General features: G+C 43.4%; 3 protein-coding genes across 6 annotated transcripts in view; 2 read left to right on the top strand and 1 right to left on the bottom strand.

Moving 5' to 3' along the window:
* Positions 1 to 7,161, top strand: part of LOC311129443 (electron transfer flavoprotein regulatory factor 1-like) — a 65,239-nt gene extending 58,078 nt beyond the window's left edge. For 2 of the 4 annotated variants that reach the window (XM_084161728.1, XM_084161727.1), the window contains exons 2-3: positions 6,376 to 6,452; positions 6,619 to 7,161. In XM_084161728.1, the coding sequence (XP_084017854.1) occupies positions 6,408 to 6,452; positions 6,619 to 6,825 (252 nt within the window). In that variant the 5' untranslated portion in view covers positions 6,376 to 6,407 and the 3' untranslated portion in view covers positions 6,826 to 7,161. Of the gene's footprint in view, positions 1 to 4,998; positions 5,338 to 6,375; positions 6,453 to 6,618 lie in introns of those variants that run through there. The other 2 variants (XM_084161729.1, XM_084161726.1) reach the window with 2 other exon arrangements.
* Positions 7,162 to 7,258: 97 nt separating this feature from the next.
* LOC311129442 (sodium-coupled monocarboxylate transporter 1-like) lies at positions 7,259 to 13,580 on the bottom strand (the record flags this gene model as incomplete). Its single annotated transcript, XM_084161725.1, has 15 exons — positions 7,259 to 7,559; positions 7,653 to 7,741; positions 7,832 to 7,935; positions 8,101 to 8,315; positions 8,440 to 8,526; positions 8,623 to 8,690; positions 8,850 to 8,959; positions 9,253 to 9,341; positions 9,850 to 9,979; positions 11,552 to 11,692; positions 11,915 to 12,069; positions 12,245 to 12,312; positions 12,456 to 12,507; positions 12,626 to 12,691; positions 13,230 to 13,580. The coding sequence occupies 15 exons, from the start codon at positions 13,578 to 13,580 to the stop codon at positions 7,440 to 7,442; spliced, it is 1,845 nt and encodes a 614-aa protein (XP_084017851.1). The 3' UTR covers positions 7,259 to 7,439.
* A 1,009-nt stretch (positions 13,581 to 14,589) lies between these two features.
* LOC311129138 (small subunit processome component 20 homolog) overlaps positions 14,590 to 17,045 on the top strand; it is a gene marked incomplete at its 3' end in the record, with an annotated part of 28,405 nt that continues 25,949 nt past the window's right edge. Inside the window, 4 exon segments of the mRNA XM_084161431.1 lie at positions 14,590 to 14,693; positions 14,977 to 15,057; positions 15,166 to 15,232; positions 15,374 to 15,506. Coding sequence (XP_084017557.1) covers positions 14,643 to 14,693; positions 14,977 to 15,057; positions 15,166 to 15,232; positions 15,374 to 15,506 — 332 coding nt within the window. The 5' untranslated portion in view covers positions 14,590 to 14,642.

The raw sequence follows: 17,045 nt of genomic DNA, 5'->3' as shown, positions 1-17,045 counted from the left end.
TACAGACAATATTAAGTGAATTCTGTCTGAAATAGTCATGCTATAATGGGCATAGTTTCTCAGACCAAATTTCCATTCTGGCTGAAACAAAGCAATCTGATCATGCTCCAGTCAAATACAGCTATAGGGAATGCCTATACATTGTCCAATCTCCTTCCACACATTGATTTCATTCTTTGCATCTTTATTCAGAAACAAACAAACTTGAAATTAAGTGCTGTTTCAGTGTCTTGTTGCAGGTTGTGCAATGTTCAAAAGTGTGTGTGATATTAGCATTAACTTGTGTGTGTGGTGTCAAGTGTGGATGGTCCTATGTATGCAAATAGCCGAGATTGGATATTTCAGCACCATGGACAGCAGCGACATTGGGATAGCGAGATCTGTAATTCAGCAACACATGACACTGGATAGCGGCTGTCTCAGGTGAACTTGGCATTGGGAAAATCCCATCTAATAGGAAACGAGGCATAGGAGGCAAAAAGACTGAAGGAGAAGACTCCCACAGGAACTCTTGGCTTAACTGTTCTGCCACATTCATTTCAAATGTTACATTTTTCGATTTGTAAATAAAAGGGAACACATCTGCAAATAATGTAAATTGACTTTTCTAACTACACTGTACAGCTTTAGTGTGTCTGTGTGTCATAGGTACAACTGCAAGCAATTCGCTTCTCAAATCCTTCTCAAATGTCTGTTTAATGTGAGAAACTAAATTAAAAACAACCGTTAGACTAATACAATGCGTACTGTCACAAATTATTACTATTCCCAACAAGACAACGAAGTGATGGTCTTTACCCACCATGGAGACTTATAAAGGCTACTTCCCCCCCACCAAAAGTTCCCACGCAGAGCGATGTTGTTTACTACATCATTATGCAGGCCAGAGCTTTAGAACAATCACACACCTTGGCTTTTTCTCTGGACTCAGTCTCCCACTTGGTGACTGCAGTCTGTTTCTCTTCCAGTAGATGACGCAGTTCGTTCAGCTTGTCCTCTCTGCGATCTTTGTCCTGTCACAGAAAGCAAGCAATGATCACTATTTTTCATTAGGACATTATGGACAGGTTTAACTTCAAGAGCCCTCTCCATACACAAACACAGCGATAACCATGAATGATAAAGGTCAGTGATGGTAACACCTTTAGCTCCAGTCTCTGATGCTCCTCCTGCTCCTTCCTCTCTCTCTCCAGCCTCCCCTGCTCCTCTTTCTCAGCCAGGAGTCAAGCCTCTACACAGCAGAGGTGGAAAGGAGTCATGGGTCAAACATACAGTACATGCTATTGAAGTAGCCCCATGAATGTATCTGATGTCTTACTGATGTATCACTGTGCATACTATTGAAGCATCTCATAATACAAATGGCAGTTCAATAGCACAGATCAAACGGTACAAATGCACACACAGACATACAACCATTAGCATACAACAAAGGTTTTGTCATGGATTGAATGATAACGAGAAATGACAGTACCCTCTTCCTTTTGTCTTCTCTCATCCTCCTCTTTCTGAAGTTGCTCTTTTTCAGCCTTACTGAGCTTGCCTCCTTTCTTTTGGGCAGACTTGAACCAAATCAACAATTCAAAATATGCACTAACTGTAAGTCGCTTTGGATAAGAGCGTCTGCTAAAATGCAAAGTCTGCGCTCTAGAAAGAGGCCTGAGTTCCCGACATGGAATTCCGTGTGGGATCACCGTTCAAAACTATTTATCCAAGTTGGAGCTTGTTTTTTTCGAGTTCTCAGTTGTCTTCCATGCTGTCACAGTCACTAGCCCATTTAAGCTTAATATCCTTGTCATCTATCGCCCTCCAGGTTCCCTTGGAGAGTTCATCAATGAGCTTGACGCCTTGATAAGTTCCTTTCCTGAGGATGGCTCACCCCTCACAGTTCTGGGGGATTTCAACCTCCCTACGTCTACATTTGACTCATTTCTCTCTGCCTCCTTCTTTCCACTCCTCTCCTCTTTTGACCTGACCCTCTCACCGTCCCCCCCTACTCACAAGGCAGGCAATATGCTTGACCTCATCTTTACTAGATGCTGTTCTTCTACTAATCTCACTGCAACTCCCCTCCATGTCTCCGACCACTACTTTGTATCCTTTTCTCTCTCCCTCTACTCCAACACTACTCACTCTGCCCCTATACAGATGGTAATGCGCCGTCGCAACTTCGCTCTCTCTCTCCCGCTACTCTCTCCTCTTCCAACCTATCATCTCTTCCCTCTGCTCAATCCTTCTCCCTCCAATCTCCTGATTCTGCCTCCTCAACCCTCCTCTCCTCCCTTTCTGCATCCTTTGACTCTCTATGTCCCCTATCCTCCCGGCCGGCTCGGTCCTCCCCTCCAGCTCCGTGGCTTGATGACTCATTGCGAGCTCACAGAACAGAGCTCCGGGCAGCTGAGCGGAAATGGAAGAAAACTAGACTCCCTGCGGACCTGGCATCTTTTCACTCCCTCCTCTCTACATTTTCTTCATCTGTTTCTGCTGCTAAGGCCACTTTCTACCACTCTAAATTCCAAGCATCTGCCTCTAACCCTAGGAAGCTCTTTGCCACATTCTCCTCCTGCTGAATCCTCCTCCCCCCCCCCCCCCCCCCCCCCCCCTCTCTGTGGATGACTTCGTCAACCATTTTGAAAAGAAGGTTGACGACATCCGATCCTCGTTTGTTAAGTCAAATGACACTGCTGGTCCTGCTCACACTGCCCTACCCTATGCTTTGACTTCTTTCTCCCCTCTCTCTCCAGATAAAATCTTGTGACTTGTGACGGCAGGCCGCCCAACAACCTGCCCGCTTGACCCTATCCCCTCCTCTCTTCTCCAGACCATCTCCGGTGACCTTCTCCCTTACCTCACCTCGCTGATCAACTCATCCTTGACCGCTGGCTATGTCCCTTCCATCTTCAAGAGAGTGAGAGTTGCACCCCTTCTCAAAAAACCAACACTCGATCCCTCTGATGTCAACAACTACAGACCAGTATCCCTTCTTTCTTTTCTCTCCAAAACTATTGAGCGTGCCGTCTTTAGCCAACTCTCTTGCTATCTCTCTCAGAATGACCTTCTTGATCCAAACCAGTCAGGTTTCAAGACTGGTCATTCAACTGAGACTGCTCTTCTCTGTGTCACGGAGGCTCTCCGCACTGCTAAAGCTAACTCTCTCTCCTCTGCTCTTGTCCTTCTAGACCTGTCTGCTGCCTTTGATACTGTGAACCATCAGATCCTCCTCTCCACCCTCTCCGAGCTGGGCATCTCCGGCGCGGCTCAGTCTTGGATTGCGTCCTACCTGACCGGTCGCTCCTACCAAGTGGCGTGGCGAGAAGCTGTCTCCGCACCACGTGCTCTCACCACTGGTGTCCCCCAGGGCTCAGTTCTAGGCCCTCTCCTATTCTCGCTATACACTAAGTCACTTGGCTCTGTCATATCCTCACATGGCCTCTCCTATCATTGCTACGCTGACGACACACAACTAATCTTCTCCTTTCCCCCTTCTGATAACCAGGTGGCGAATCGCATCTCTGCATGTCTGGCAGACATATCAGTATGGATGACGGATCACCACCTCAAGCTGAACCATGGCAAGACGGAGCTGCTCTTCCTCCCAGGGAAGGACTGCCTGTTCCATGATCTCGCCATCACGGTTGATAACTCCGTTGTGTCCTCCTCCCAGAGTGCGAAGAGCCTTGGCGTGACCCTGGACAACACCCTGTCGTTCTCCACTAACATCAAGGCGGTGACCCGATCCTGTAGGTTCATGCTCTACAACATTCGGAGAGTACGACCCTGCCTTACACAGGAAGCGGCACAGGTCCTAATCCAGGCACTTGTCATCTCCCATCTGGATTACTGCAACTCGCTGTTGGCTGGGCTCCCTGCCTGTGCCATTAAACCCCTACAACTCATCCAGAATGCCGCAGCCCGTCTGGTGTTCAACCTTCCCAAGTTCTCTCACGTCACCCCGCTCCTCCGCACACTCCACTGGCTTCCAGTTGAAGCTCGCATCTGCTACAAGACCATGGTGCTTGCCTACGGAGCTGTGAGGGGAACGGCACCTCCGTACCTTCAGGCTCTGATCAGTCCCTACACCCAAACGAGGGCATTGCGTTCATCCACCTCTGGCCTGCTGGCTCCCCTACCTTTGCGGAAGCATAGTTCCCGCTCAGCCCAGTCAAAACTGTTCGCTGCTCTGGCACCCCAATGGTGGAACAAGCTCCCTCACGACGCCAGGACAGCGGAGTCACTCACCACCTTCCGGAGACATTTGAAACCCCACCTATTTAAGGAATACCTGGGATAGGATAAAGTAATCCCTCTCCCCCCCCCCTTACCCCCCCCCCCCTCCCAAAAAAAATGTTTTTGTAAATGTAATGTCTTAAATGCACTGAAGTCGGAAGTCGGATTTTTCCAATTTCCCAGTTGTTTTGAATAGGGCAATACATCGGGTGCATGTTGTCTCACGTCAGATCAGATGGCGTCACGGAGGAGTGACGCTCCTCGTGCTATCTAACGTAAGATATTGGCCGTGTTCGAGAAGATCAAAACTGTATCATGGGTAAACTGTGACTGACTGACTCACACTGATCTACAAATAATAAAGAGTCGTTATTTAGGATACAAGGTGATTTGTAGATCAGGAGATGCTGGGGAGAAATTGAAACTTATATTATATTAAATTTAGCTAGCTAGGCCTATATCTACTAGGTCTAATATCTCTCATGAATCTAATATAGAGAGAGATATTATGCTATTCATAACAAAAGTAACAAAGTTACCTTTGCATCCTTGGATGGCTTACAAGGAAATAACATAGAGAATAGAAACTTAGGAGATATAGTATTTAGTTGTAGTAAGATAAGGCTGAAAGAAGCAAAGGAGAAGCAAAACTGAGACTTGCAGCATGCTTGCAGTAAAAGGAAGCTGATTTGCAGTCACTTGCTCACCTTGAGTCCTATCTAGCTAGCTAAATGGTAATCTAACTTACTCTGGCTAGTAACAACTGGCTACTTATGCAACTAGCTACTTGGCTTGTAAACATGTTAAACTAACCACAATATTCATTTTCTAACTCTGGTTAGCTTGCTAAATAGGTAATGAAATAACATTTGTTGGAAAACTGGTCATCTTCTCTTGGTGGGCATATCTGTCAACTCTTTTCACGTCCAAGTAACCATGGAAATGCCACCGGAAGCACGCGCAGTAGGTCAATGTTTTGGTTTGCGACATGTAAAACGATTTACGGCGTTGTTTATGAACTCCTATTTGAACTTGTGTGGACGAAGGGCGAAGTAACCAGCTATCGACACTACTTAACTGCAAAGATTTATCGATAAGGGACCTTATAATGTAATGGAATCTTAATTATATCGTGTGAATTAATCACAATTAATGTTTTTATAACCGAGGGTGTTTAGCTAATTACAGTGGTGTAAAGTACTTAAGTAAAAATACTTTTAAGTACTACTTAAGTAGTGTTTTTGGGTATCTGTACAATACTTTACTATTTATATTTTTGACAACTTTTACTTTTACTCCACTACATTCCCAAAGAAAATAATGTACTTTTTACTCCATAAATTTTCCATGACACCAAAAAGTACTCGTTACATTTAGAATGCCCAAGCAGGACAGAATTATGGCACCTATCAATATAACGCTTTGTCATTCCTACTGCCTCAGATCTGGCGGACTCACAAAACACACTGTCACAAAACACAAATACTGTGTCTGTAAATGATGTCTGAGTGTTGGAATGTGCCCCTGTCTGTTCGTAATTAAAAATAATACGAAAATCGTGTGCCATCTGGTTTGCTTAATATATGGAATTTGATGTATAGCTTTTACTTTGTACTTTAACTCAAGTATGACAATTGAGTACTTTTTCTACCACTGTACCTAAGTACATTTAAAACCAGATACTTTTAGACTTTTACTCAAGTAGTATTTTACTGGGTAACTTTTACTTGAGTCATTTTCTGTTAAGGTATCTTTACTTTTACTCAAGTATGACAATTGAGTACTTTTTCCACCACTGGCTAATTAGCTAGCTGAGATTCAACCAATAATTGTCTGTTGACGTTGTGCTGGGAGACAATGTCAAAAGACAATTATTGGTTGAATTGCAGATGCCAATTAACTAGCCAGCTAGCTAATCAATCGCCAATCGCAAGCTTGCCCTTTTGTACTGTTACCTAACCTACATGCTAAGTGAACCAAGATAAAGCTAAAATGTATGCATGACACAGCTAAGATTGTGAGGCTCACAGGATATATGATGTGTGACAACAATCAGACATATGCACATTTCTGAGCTGTTTTACATAATCATCAGCTGCTGTATACTAAATCCCCTGTTGTATCTTCTGACCTTTTCTTCCATCCCAGTAGTGAAGGCTGATACGGTCTCAGGCAGTGACATGGCCAACCCTCTGAGGAGTGAGGTTAGACAGCTGTACAAGAATGTAAGTTCAACACTGACTACTGCCAGTGCACCCACCCGTTGTTGTTACCCGCACTTACTTTCAGTATCTGAGATTTGCTTCCACTCATGCAATATTTAGCTGTCTTTCCAAAACAATCCCCAAAGCCTGGAATAATCATTGGTAACCTGTCTCCTTCCATTGACAGCTACTGTTTTTGGGACGGGAATACCCCAAAGGAGCAGACTACTTCAGGGAACGTCTGAAGAGTGCCTTTATGAAGAACAAAGATGTCACAGACCCTAAGGAGATCAAGACGCTAGTCGACCGTGGGGAGTTTGTGATAAAGGAACTGGAGGCCCTGTACTATCTAAGGAAGTACAGAGCCATGAAGAAGCGTTACTATGAAGAATAATTGTCCGCCATGCTGAATATAGGCAGACCAATAGACTGATAGCCTAGATATTTGGCAGCTGAATCTTCAGTATGCAAGTTTTAGTTTAGCCATCCATGAAGTAGAGTGTTATTAGCAACACAAACGTCCTTAGACACAAATGTTAGCTATATATTACAGACAAAAGTGTTATGAGCTACACTTGCCACTCTTACACACCTCGAGTTGTGGAATCAAGTCCACCAAATGCCTACAGTTCTCTCATGTGTACATAATTGTAAATAATACATGATAGAATGTATTGATAACTTGTACAATGTAATTTAATTATATAAGTATAAATATGAGACACAGCTATTTCAAATGAATGTTTATTTTAAGTGTACAACACTGATAGCCCTATCTTAACATAAATGAGAAACATTTCACATAAAAGTCAAGCAAAGATATTTCATTATTAACAATCCTAACTTTTCAAGTTGGTGATGTATGCTACATTCATAGAAATATGAGAATATAGATGAGCTATTGATACCATCTGTCAGGACATTCATGAGTCGTGAAAAACAGCAGCACTGGGGAGGGAGAAATATGAGAAGAAAGAGAAACTGTTAAGTCATGGTTTTATCAGCATGTTATGGAAGACTGCTCTTTGTGAAATCCAACTCGTGGACGTTGCCTAAGCCGGGGTTATTGTTTCCAAATTTCTTCTCTCTGTTCTTTGTGAGGTCCAGCTTTCCTGCTCGTCTCTTGGCCTAGGTATGGATGAGAGCTAAATTAATACAGGAAAGTGGTTGGAAGAGAGAACGTCTTGGAGGTTATTTATTGAAAACACACATATCACTTACCCTTTCTTTAAAGTGCTTGTAAAAGCAAAATAACATTGTATCTTCTTTCATCAAAGTCACCCTTGGTTCCAACTTCAGCTTCATACCCCCTGGAAAGAGACACATTTTAGTGTAAAATAAATATGTTCATTAGACATGAAATATGGCAAGAAGAAACACTACCATTTGAGAAAGAGTACCTGAAAGTAGACTGACCACAAGTCCAACAGCCAGTGTTGTAAGTGTCCCAATAGGACTGAAGTAGAGATAGGACAGGGAGTACCAGGTATCAGCCAGGAAGGATCTGTAGATGAGACACATAGTGGCATCCAACAGCTATAACGTTGCATATATTGTTTACAGCTGAAGCAGTTCGCTATTTTAACATGACAAGGCTTCTAACATACTTGTTCCCTACAGCAAAAGTGTGACCTGTCCTTAACCAAAGATACTGAAGCCCACAACTTACCTCTCTGCTGTATTTTGCTGTAGTACCGTAGTGTATAGGCTTGTTTCTGTTGGGGATGCGGTCCAGTTGAACGCGTCGGCTGCGGTTGTGAAGTTACAACCATGTGTGGTCAGACGTAGAGGCCTGCTCTGCTCTGGTAGAGGAGGGTAAAACTGGGCCCCTATCCCCACCCACAGAGACATAACCAGCCCAGAGAGCAGACCAGCCAAGCCCCCCTGCAGCACAGAACACACAGATAGAACACATCAACACTTCAACATCAACTTTCAGAGAGATTAGCTAATAGTTAGCTTAGTTGTATGCTTATAATCCTGCTTTTGTTAAAGAGACTGCACTGACTGTGGCATTAGCGTATGGACAGAGGATCCCCAGTGAGAAGAGACCCAGTAAAGGCCCTCCGATGATCCCAAAGATACTGATAGCTGCCTACAGGGGGAGACAGAGACATATTTTAGAGTTGCGTACCTCAAGACTGAACACATTTTATGTAGAAGTACATACTCCTTTTGTTGTATCGAATACCTGCAGCAGACCTCCCATTAGTGAGGCTATGCCAGCCATTCCAATACAGAGAGCCCCATACAGAAAGCCTAGAATGGATCATAGGGGTAGCAGATAAAATCATGATAAATCATGGTTTATTCATTTCTAATATCAGCAAGAATATATCAATAGGAAGATGAATATATCATTAAACTCTCTGAGCTCTGTGGTAAATGCAAAGACACCTATTGATATTAGACACTCACTGAGGCCTTTAGAGCTCCAGGACAGGTGTTTCTCTGACATGTGTGTGTACGGTTTGATCAGATCTTCAATAGTCACGGCAGCCAGAGCATTGACACTGGACGATACCGTACTGTGGACAAGAGAGAGCAAATATAGTGCCATTATTTACCTAGAAATATAACATGATGTAAAATAACATTACAAACATGAACAAAATCTGTATACAGTGTGTGTGAGTGCTATGGAAATAGTAATAAATATTAAGTCATAGTAGTGATATTATGAACTTTGAGATATTGCATACAGTACAAATAGTAACAAAAGGGTACTTAATCTAGTAGACATATAACAATGTAACATACTAACATTATAAACAGTAGCAATGATCAAATTTAAGATAAAGTATTAGATGGGAATAGTAACCTTAGTGTCCCACTGAAGGCTGCAGCCACAAACAATCCTGGTACTCCAGGGTAGTCTCTCAGGATGTCCAGCACCATATATGGCATCAGCTGTATAGAGAAAGAGGGCTGGTCAGTGTCTGTCTGAGTGGTACAACTGGGTTTGGGTTATTTGGGATATTTTTCCTGGGAACAATCTGGATGTGTGGCCGACGTGGGGAAAAAACAGTTTTCCCACAAAAAATAGGTTAAGATGGTTACACTTAGTGGCTGTGAATGTTATCAGTTTAAACAAATATTTTAGAAAATATATCTGTAAAGTGGCAGTCTGGCAGAATAGTAATATTAACAGTGCCTGGTATTTATGCAGGTTAGCGTTTTTCGTCATGAATCTTGTTCTGGAGGCAGCTCTACAGAGTGGCCACTAGCTGGCACAGCCAAAACATCTGTCATAAAATCTTAACCCTAACATTAACCACACTGCTAACCCTAATACCTAACCCTAACCTGGCCCATCTATCAGAAATCGCTCAGTTCTGCCTCCAGGACAAGACTCATCCCAATAAACGTCAACCTGCGGTTTTTATTAAAGTGTTATTTCCTGGTTTGTGTCCTCAACCTGATCTGGAGCAGACACCATGCCTGCTGTCCAGGGGTCACAGTGCTTGTAGACAGAGTACAGACACAGCCCCGCAAACACAGAACACAGCATGATGACCCACAGTCCTAATAGGTTTATGTAGAGAGACCTGGAAGAGAATAAACAGAGAGAGAGAGAGAGAGAGAGAGAGAGAGAGAGAGAGAGAGAGAGAGAGAGAAGAGTGACAGAAAGAGGGGATAGAGAGAAAGAGAGAGAGAGAATGTGTTTTATCAGAAGGACGAGTAGGCTACACTTCCCCATCGTTTATCAGTGCAAGTTCGACGGCCAACTAGCTGAAAAAGTTTGAGAGGGTTTATCTAATGTTCCTTTGTTAGATTTTAGCTCATCTTGTTCTGGCTAGCATCTTGTTGTTGTTGATGTGCATAACTGAGGGAGAGAGAGCCTACCTTCTCATGGTTGTTTGATCAATAGGACTATAAAGTTCTCAAATGTAAGAGGACTCCCGTGGTGTTTACATATTTGCAGAAATCCATTCAGGTGTATTTTGTGGCTTTTGGCGAATGCGTTCTAGTTAACAATCTAAAGTTGCGCTGTTACAACTGCCTGCAAACACCAGTGATGTAAAGTACTTAGGCAAAAATACTTTAAAGTACTACTTAAGTAATAATAATATGCCATTTAGCAGACACTTTTATCCAAAGCGACTTACAGTCATGCTTGCATACATTTTTGTGTATGGGTGGTCGCGGGGATCGAACACACTACCTTGGCGTTACAAGCGCTGTGCTCTACCAGCTGAGCTACAGAGGACCACACAACTACAAAGTAGTTATTTGGGGGGTATCTGTACTTTAATATTTATATTTTTTGACTACTTTACTTTTACTTCAATACATTTTCCCTGACACGCAAAAGTACTCGTTACATTTTGAATGCTTAGCAGGACAGGAAATGGTCCAATTCACATCCCAGGTCGTCCCTATTGGCTCTGATCTGGAGGACTCACTAAACACAAAGTATTTGTTTGTAAATTATGTGTGTTGGAGTGTGACCCTGGCTATCCCTAAATTTAAAAATCAAGAAAATCGTACCGTCTGGTTTACTTTTGATACTTAAGTATATTTAAAACCAAAGACTTTTTTACTTTTATTCAAGTAGGTTTTTACTCGGTTACTTTCACTTTTACTTGAGCCATTTTCTATTAAGGTATTTTTACTTTTACTCAAGTATGACAATTGGGTACTTTTTCCACCACTGGTACACACACAGTCTAGTTCAAAGTGAATGATGGCGGGCCCTTGTGGCAACTGGCTTGTTTGTATAAAGGCCTACTGTAGCTCTGATTGGATATTGCGCACCGGTCTGTGTAGACTCCGGTCTTGGACGAGACAGATGTTTTTATTAGATTTTATTTACTGCAGTGTCTATTAATTGTCCAAACGCTCTGCTGCTTTCCCACTCTATATTTCTATAGAATTTTCACAAATGCCTTAGTATACGTAATTCCCAAACATTCTAAGAATTTATGAAAACGTTAAAATTGCTCGCTTGTCAGATTATTTTCCCGAAAGTGTCATGTTCTTCCTGGGGGTGTATTTGAACAGATTTTAATAAGATTTCATGTTACTAAAATGCTGTCAGTTCCACTTTAAACACTGGGGCTGAACAAGAAATAGATCTTCATGCTCTACTCTATCCTTCCATGAAGATGATGCCTCACATTTTGGCGTGAGTCATGGATTTGCAGGAGATGTATCTCTGCACCTGGGCTTGGTTGATCCCGTAGATACTGGTCCAGACAAACGTGCCTCCAAACGTGATTGTCCAGAAGGTGTGCCTCCTCAGTGGACTAGCATCAAAGCTACAAAGGAGAGACAGAGACAGAGACAGAGACAGAGACAGAGACAGAGACAGAGACAGAGACAGAGACAGAGACAGAGACAGAGAGAGAGAGAGAGAGACATTCAGTACGCCCTTTTGCAATGTCTTATGCTGTATTTTGCACCAAAATACTGCACAAAGTCCAGGTGCAGACTCTTCTCCGGCTCTTTTACATCTATAATCTACATGACAATTTATTCACTCCCAGAAATTGAGTCGTCCTCCGAACTCTGCGTGGTTGAGGATGTTGGAGACTCCTCCCTGCAGGACCACGGCTCTGATGATGACAGATAGGAAGCCTGCCACCATGATGCCCACCTGGAACACGTCCGTCCACACCACCGCCTTCAGACCGCCCTGTCAGAATACACACCCAGCCGTGTTAAATATATGCGTCAAAGGTCACCACACAGTGCTACACAAATCATGTTTCAATCTAACCTCCATCTGTATTTCCCTTACATCAGGGGATAAATGTTAATAAAATAAATGTTTATAGCATAATTTATTGACATCACTGTCTGTCCAGTACCATAGTGCAGTAAAAGGTGCAGACCACTCCTGTTGAAATGACAGCACCCCAGAGATCCATCCCAGTCACTGGAGAGAGACGGAAAAAGAGAGATGCAGAAAGGAAAAGCTAGAGAGATTGACATCATTTAGCAGAGGAGTGGTTTCAAGTGCACTCAATGCCGATGGGGCATGAAATTAAAATATTTTATGACTTATAGAGACTACTGCACCTTGGTTTAATGCCAGAGCTGGAGCATAAATGACTATACCCGTGTAGAGTATCTGTGAGACAGAGAGACATAATATGTGGCTCTTATAATCACCTGTAGTACAAGGGTTGTTCTCATGTTCATGTAATTCATAATATGGAGGGAGGAGAGTGTTGTGATAAGGTACTCACAGTCTGAACAATGAACATCACTGTCCCTAACAGACGGGTGGCTCTGTTGAACCGTATCTCCAGATACTGCAGAATGATGAAAGAATGAAATATGACACATTTCCCATGGAAAGGACAATTACATTAGTTCATGTGTGAAGCCCAAAAGACAAAGCAAGAGTATATTCAGCCAGAGGATAAGATGACACGACTGTGCCAGGATTGTTTCAGTCAGCTGATGAAGATAAAATACTGACTCATATTTGAGCTCTTTGAATCATAATCATAATCTAATCATCAGCATCTCAACAAGACTAAGGAATGGACATGTGCAGAGATATTAAGTAATGGAACCGTGACTACTATGACTTTTACCTGAAACAGCAATCTGTTTGTTTTATAGAAAGATTACAAAATTTGGTCAGTATTTTATTTCCTGAATAGATTGCGTTGGTCAATTGGTCACTTTGAACAAAACTTTATAACCCCCAAGATATTTATTTCAGGGATTTAGAATTGCTTAGAATTTGCATTGCAATTACTCTGGCTAATCTCTACCAAACATGTTATACTATTTCAGTTGAATAGAACATAACTCAACTCAACAGAGTGGATTGATTCTCACCTCATATGTACTTGTGATGCCCAGCCTGTAGAAGACAGGGAGGAAGACCTCTGAGCTGACCACCACCACCAGCACATAGGAGAGGCTGAAGAGGCCGTAGCTTGCCCCGTATTGGTACACTTCGGCTGGGGTGGCCAGCACTGTGATAGCCGACATGAAGCTGGCAGTCAGGGACAAAGCCACAGGTACGGCTGTCATACTCTGGCCCCCCATCAGAAACTCTCTGGAGCTGCTCTGGCCCCTTCCGACGATGGCATAGTACACCCCGATGGCTGCAGACACCAGCAGCATCAGAGCAAAGACAGCATAGTCCCCAGCCACAAAGGATCCAACCACTGGAGAGGCTGCCATTGTAGCCTTCTGATTGTGAGGTATAGGCTACTCTACTCACTGGAAGAATGTCCTATTCCTGAACTTGTAGTCCCTTGTGGTTTCTGTTATTGGAATGCAATGAACTGCAGAGAATTAGTATTTCTCTATGACATCTATGGTAGCTTACAGTAGGCTGCTGTGCTTTCAGATAGAATGATGTCCTTGTCCATATGTCCTTGTCACAGACAGGATATGAGCTGAAACAGGATAGCAGTGAGCTCTGAAGTCTTCACTGTGCCTGTGTGTTTCTCAAAGACATTACTGGCAGGTAGCAGTGAGCACACCTCTCCACAAAATCAAGAGCTGGGATTGTTCCGTTGTTCTCCTGGCTGGACCGATAACTACCCCTGTCATCAGCCCTACCCCCTGGATGGCTGGTACACACGGACACACACAGAGGCATACGCATGCGTACACACACACACTCGTGCGCACACACAGACACGCACACACAGACACACCCACACACACTTCTGAAAAACGTTGGTCCCCAGAGAAAATATAGCTATTTTTATACTAACATGTCCAGTCCAGTATAATGTGTCTAGTGTCCAGTATGTCATGTCCACTAGTTAGTACATGTATGGACCACATGAGGGTGGTTGCACCTTAATTGGGGAGGACGGGCTTGTGGTAATGGCTGGAGCGGAATTGGTGGAATGGTAGCAAATACATCAAACACACGATTTCCATGTGTTTGATGCCATTCCATTTGCTCTGTTCCACCCATTATTATGAGCGGTCCTCCCCTCAGCAGCCTCCAATGGTATGGACACTGTATGGACACTGACTGAGCTGTCATTGGGATACAAAAGTATCCAGAAAGTCATCCTTGAAGTTGTTGCAAAACCACGCCCCCTTATGTGCCTTCTCACCACGTGGAAAAGCAAAACGTTCCCATGATGCTTCATCCAACATGGCTGCGCCCCTGCACCGGGCATGGGTGTAAACACATTTAGCCGATAAATTGTTGTTTTCATACTTTGAATCGTGGATTACATTATTTTTTATTCATATATCAGAAAAATAGTCAGGTCAAAAATGAAGATAAAATCCAAGTCGTCGTATCATAAATCTGAGAACACTTTCAGGGTGAGTGTTGCTGTTGGGAACTTGTGGTTGTGCAGCACAGTTGTTAGCATAGCCAGCTAGCGACGACTGCTTTGCTATTACATTGAAAATAACAAAATATTTGTACATATGCTAAATATATATGTTTTCCTATTACTACGTTGAATGAACCAACAAGCGTAGCTGCTTGGATATGTTACATATCATATGTAGCCTAGCTAGCAAGTCATTTCATTACTGTATCGCTCACTGTAGTAGACTACAGAAAGTAGCTACTGTTAACTCTTGATCGTTTGCTTTACAGTTTCTCACGTTTGCTGAAAGGCTTGCCAATGTCAATATCGATGTCATCCATCGCATTGACAGAACTGGGAGTTATGATGAGGTATGTATTCTCTGTGAGAATGCAGAACCCTTATCACACTTGTTCAAAATGACGTTTTTTCCGTTGTTAATATCATTTCATGGCATGTAACACTGTTTTCGGTTGTAGGAGGTAGACACCTACTTTTCAGAAGGACTGACAAAATGGAGGGACCTGAATTTGACAGAGCATTTCAGTGAGTACATAACTCATCACACCAAGGAGCTTCACTACTACTATCACATCTGGCCCAATAGATTTCCTTGTCAAGTTTACAAACATGTCCCCATGAGCAGAACCCAGTGACTAATCTGAAACACATTCCTCTGTTCCTCAGCCACCTTCCTGAGGGAGGTGTCCAACAAGAGCCAGTCCTTCAACCTTCTGGTGTTCCATCAGAGGTCTATAGTGGAGAGCCTGAAGACTCACCTCAGTACCAAGAACAGCCTGGCCTGCCAGCCGCTACTGGAGTACGTACCTGAGATTTACATTTTACATTTACATTTTAGTCATTTAGCAGACGCTCTTATCCAGAGCGACTTACAGTTAGTGAGTGAATACATTATTATTATTTTCATACTGGCCCCCCGTGGGAAACGAACCCACAACCCTGGCGTTGCAAACGCCATGCTCTACCAACTGAGCTACATCCCCTGCCTGCCATTCCCTCCCCTACCCTGGACGACGCTGGGCCAATTGTGCGCCGCCCATGAGTCTCCCGGTCGCGGCCGGCTGCGACAGAGCCTGGATTCGAACCAGGATCTCTAGTGGCACAGAGATTACTGTGTGTGTACCTGAGATTACTGTGTGTGTGTGTACCTGAGATGAATGTGTGTGTGTGTACCTGAGATGACTGTGTGTGTATGTACCTGAGATTACTGTGTGTGTGTGTGTACCTGAGATGACTGTGTGTGTGTGTACCTGAGATGACTGTGTGTGTGTACCCAAGATTACTGTGTGTGTGTGTACTTGAGATTACTGTGTGTGTGTGTACCTGAGATTACTGTGTGTGTGTGTACCTGAGATGACTGTGTGTGTGTGTACCTGAGATGACTGTGTGTGTGTACCTGAGATTACTGTGTGTGTGTGTACCTGAGATTACTGTGTGTGTGTGTACCTGAGATGACTGTGTGTGTGTGTGTGTGTGTACCTGAGATGACTGTGTGTGTGTGTACCTGAGATGACTGTGTGTGTGTGTACCTGAGATGACTGTGTGTGTGTGTACCTGAGATAACTGTGTGTGTGTGTGTACCTGAGATGACTGTGTGTGTGTGTGTACCTGAGATGACTGTGTGTGTGTACCTGAGATGACTGTGTGTGTGTACCTGAGATGACTGTGTGTGTGTGTGTGTACCTGAGATGACTGTGTGTGTGTGTGTGTGTACCTGAGATGACTGTGTGTGTGTGTACCTGAGATGACTGTGTGTGTGTGTGTGTACCTGAGATGACTGTGTGTGTGTACCTGAGATGACTGTGTGTGTGTGTACCTGACATTACTGTGTGTGTGTGTACCTGAGATTACTGTGTGTGTGTGTGTACGTGTACCTGAGATTACTGTGTGTGTGTGTACGTGTACCTGAGATTAGTGTGTGTGTGTACCTGAGATTACTGTGTGTGTGTGTACCTGAGATTACAGTGTGTGTGTGTGTGTGTACCTGAGATTACTGTGTGTGTGTGTGTACGTGTACCTGAGATTACAGTGTGTGTGTGTACCTGAGATTACTGTGTGTGTGTGTACCTGAGATTACTGTGTGTGTGTGTACCTGAGATTACAGTGTGTGTGTGTACCTGAGATTACTGTGTGTGTATGAGTACCTGAGATTACTGTGTGTGTGTGTGTACCTGAGATTACAGTGTGTGTGTGTACCTGAGATTACTGTGTGTGTGTGTACCTGAGATTACAGTGTGTTTGTATGTGTACCTGAGATTACAGTGTGTGTGTGTACCTGAGATTACAGTGTGTGTGTGTGGACCTGAGATTACAGTGTGTGTGTGTACCTGAGATTACA

Source organism: Coregonus lavaretus (assembly GCF_964263955.1).
Source record: "Coregonus lavaretus genome assembly, chromosome: 5".
Lineage (NCBI taxonomy): Eukaryota > Metazoa > Chordata > Actinopteri > Salmoniformes > Salmonidae > Coregonus > Coregonus lavaretus.
This window is presented reverse-complemented; position numbering and strand designations above follow the sequence as displayed.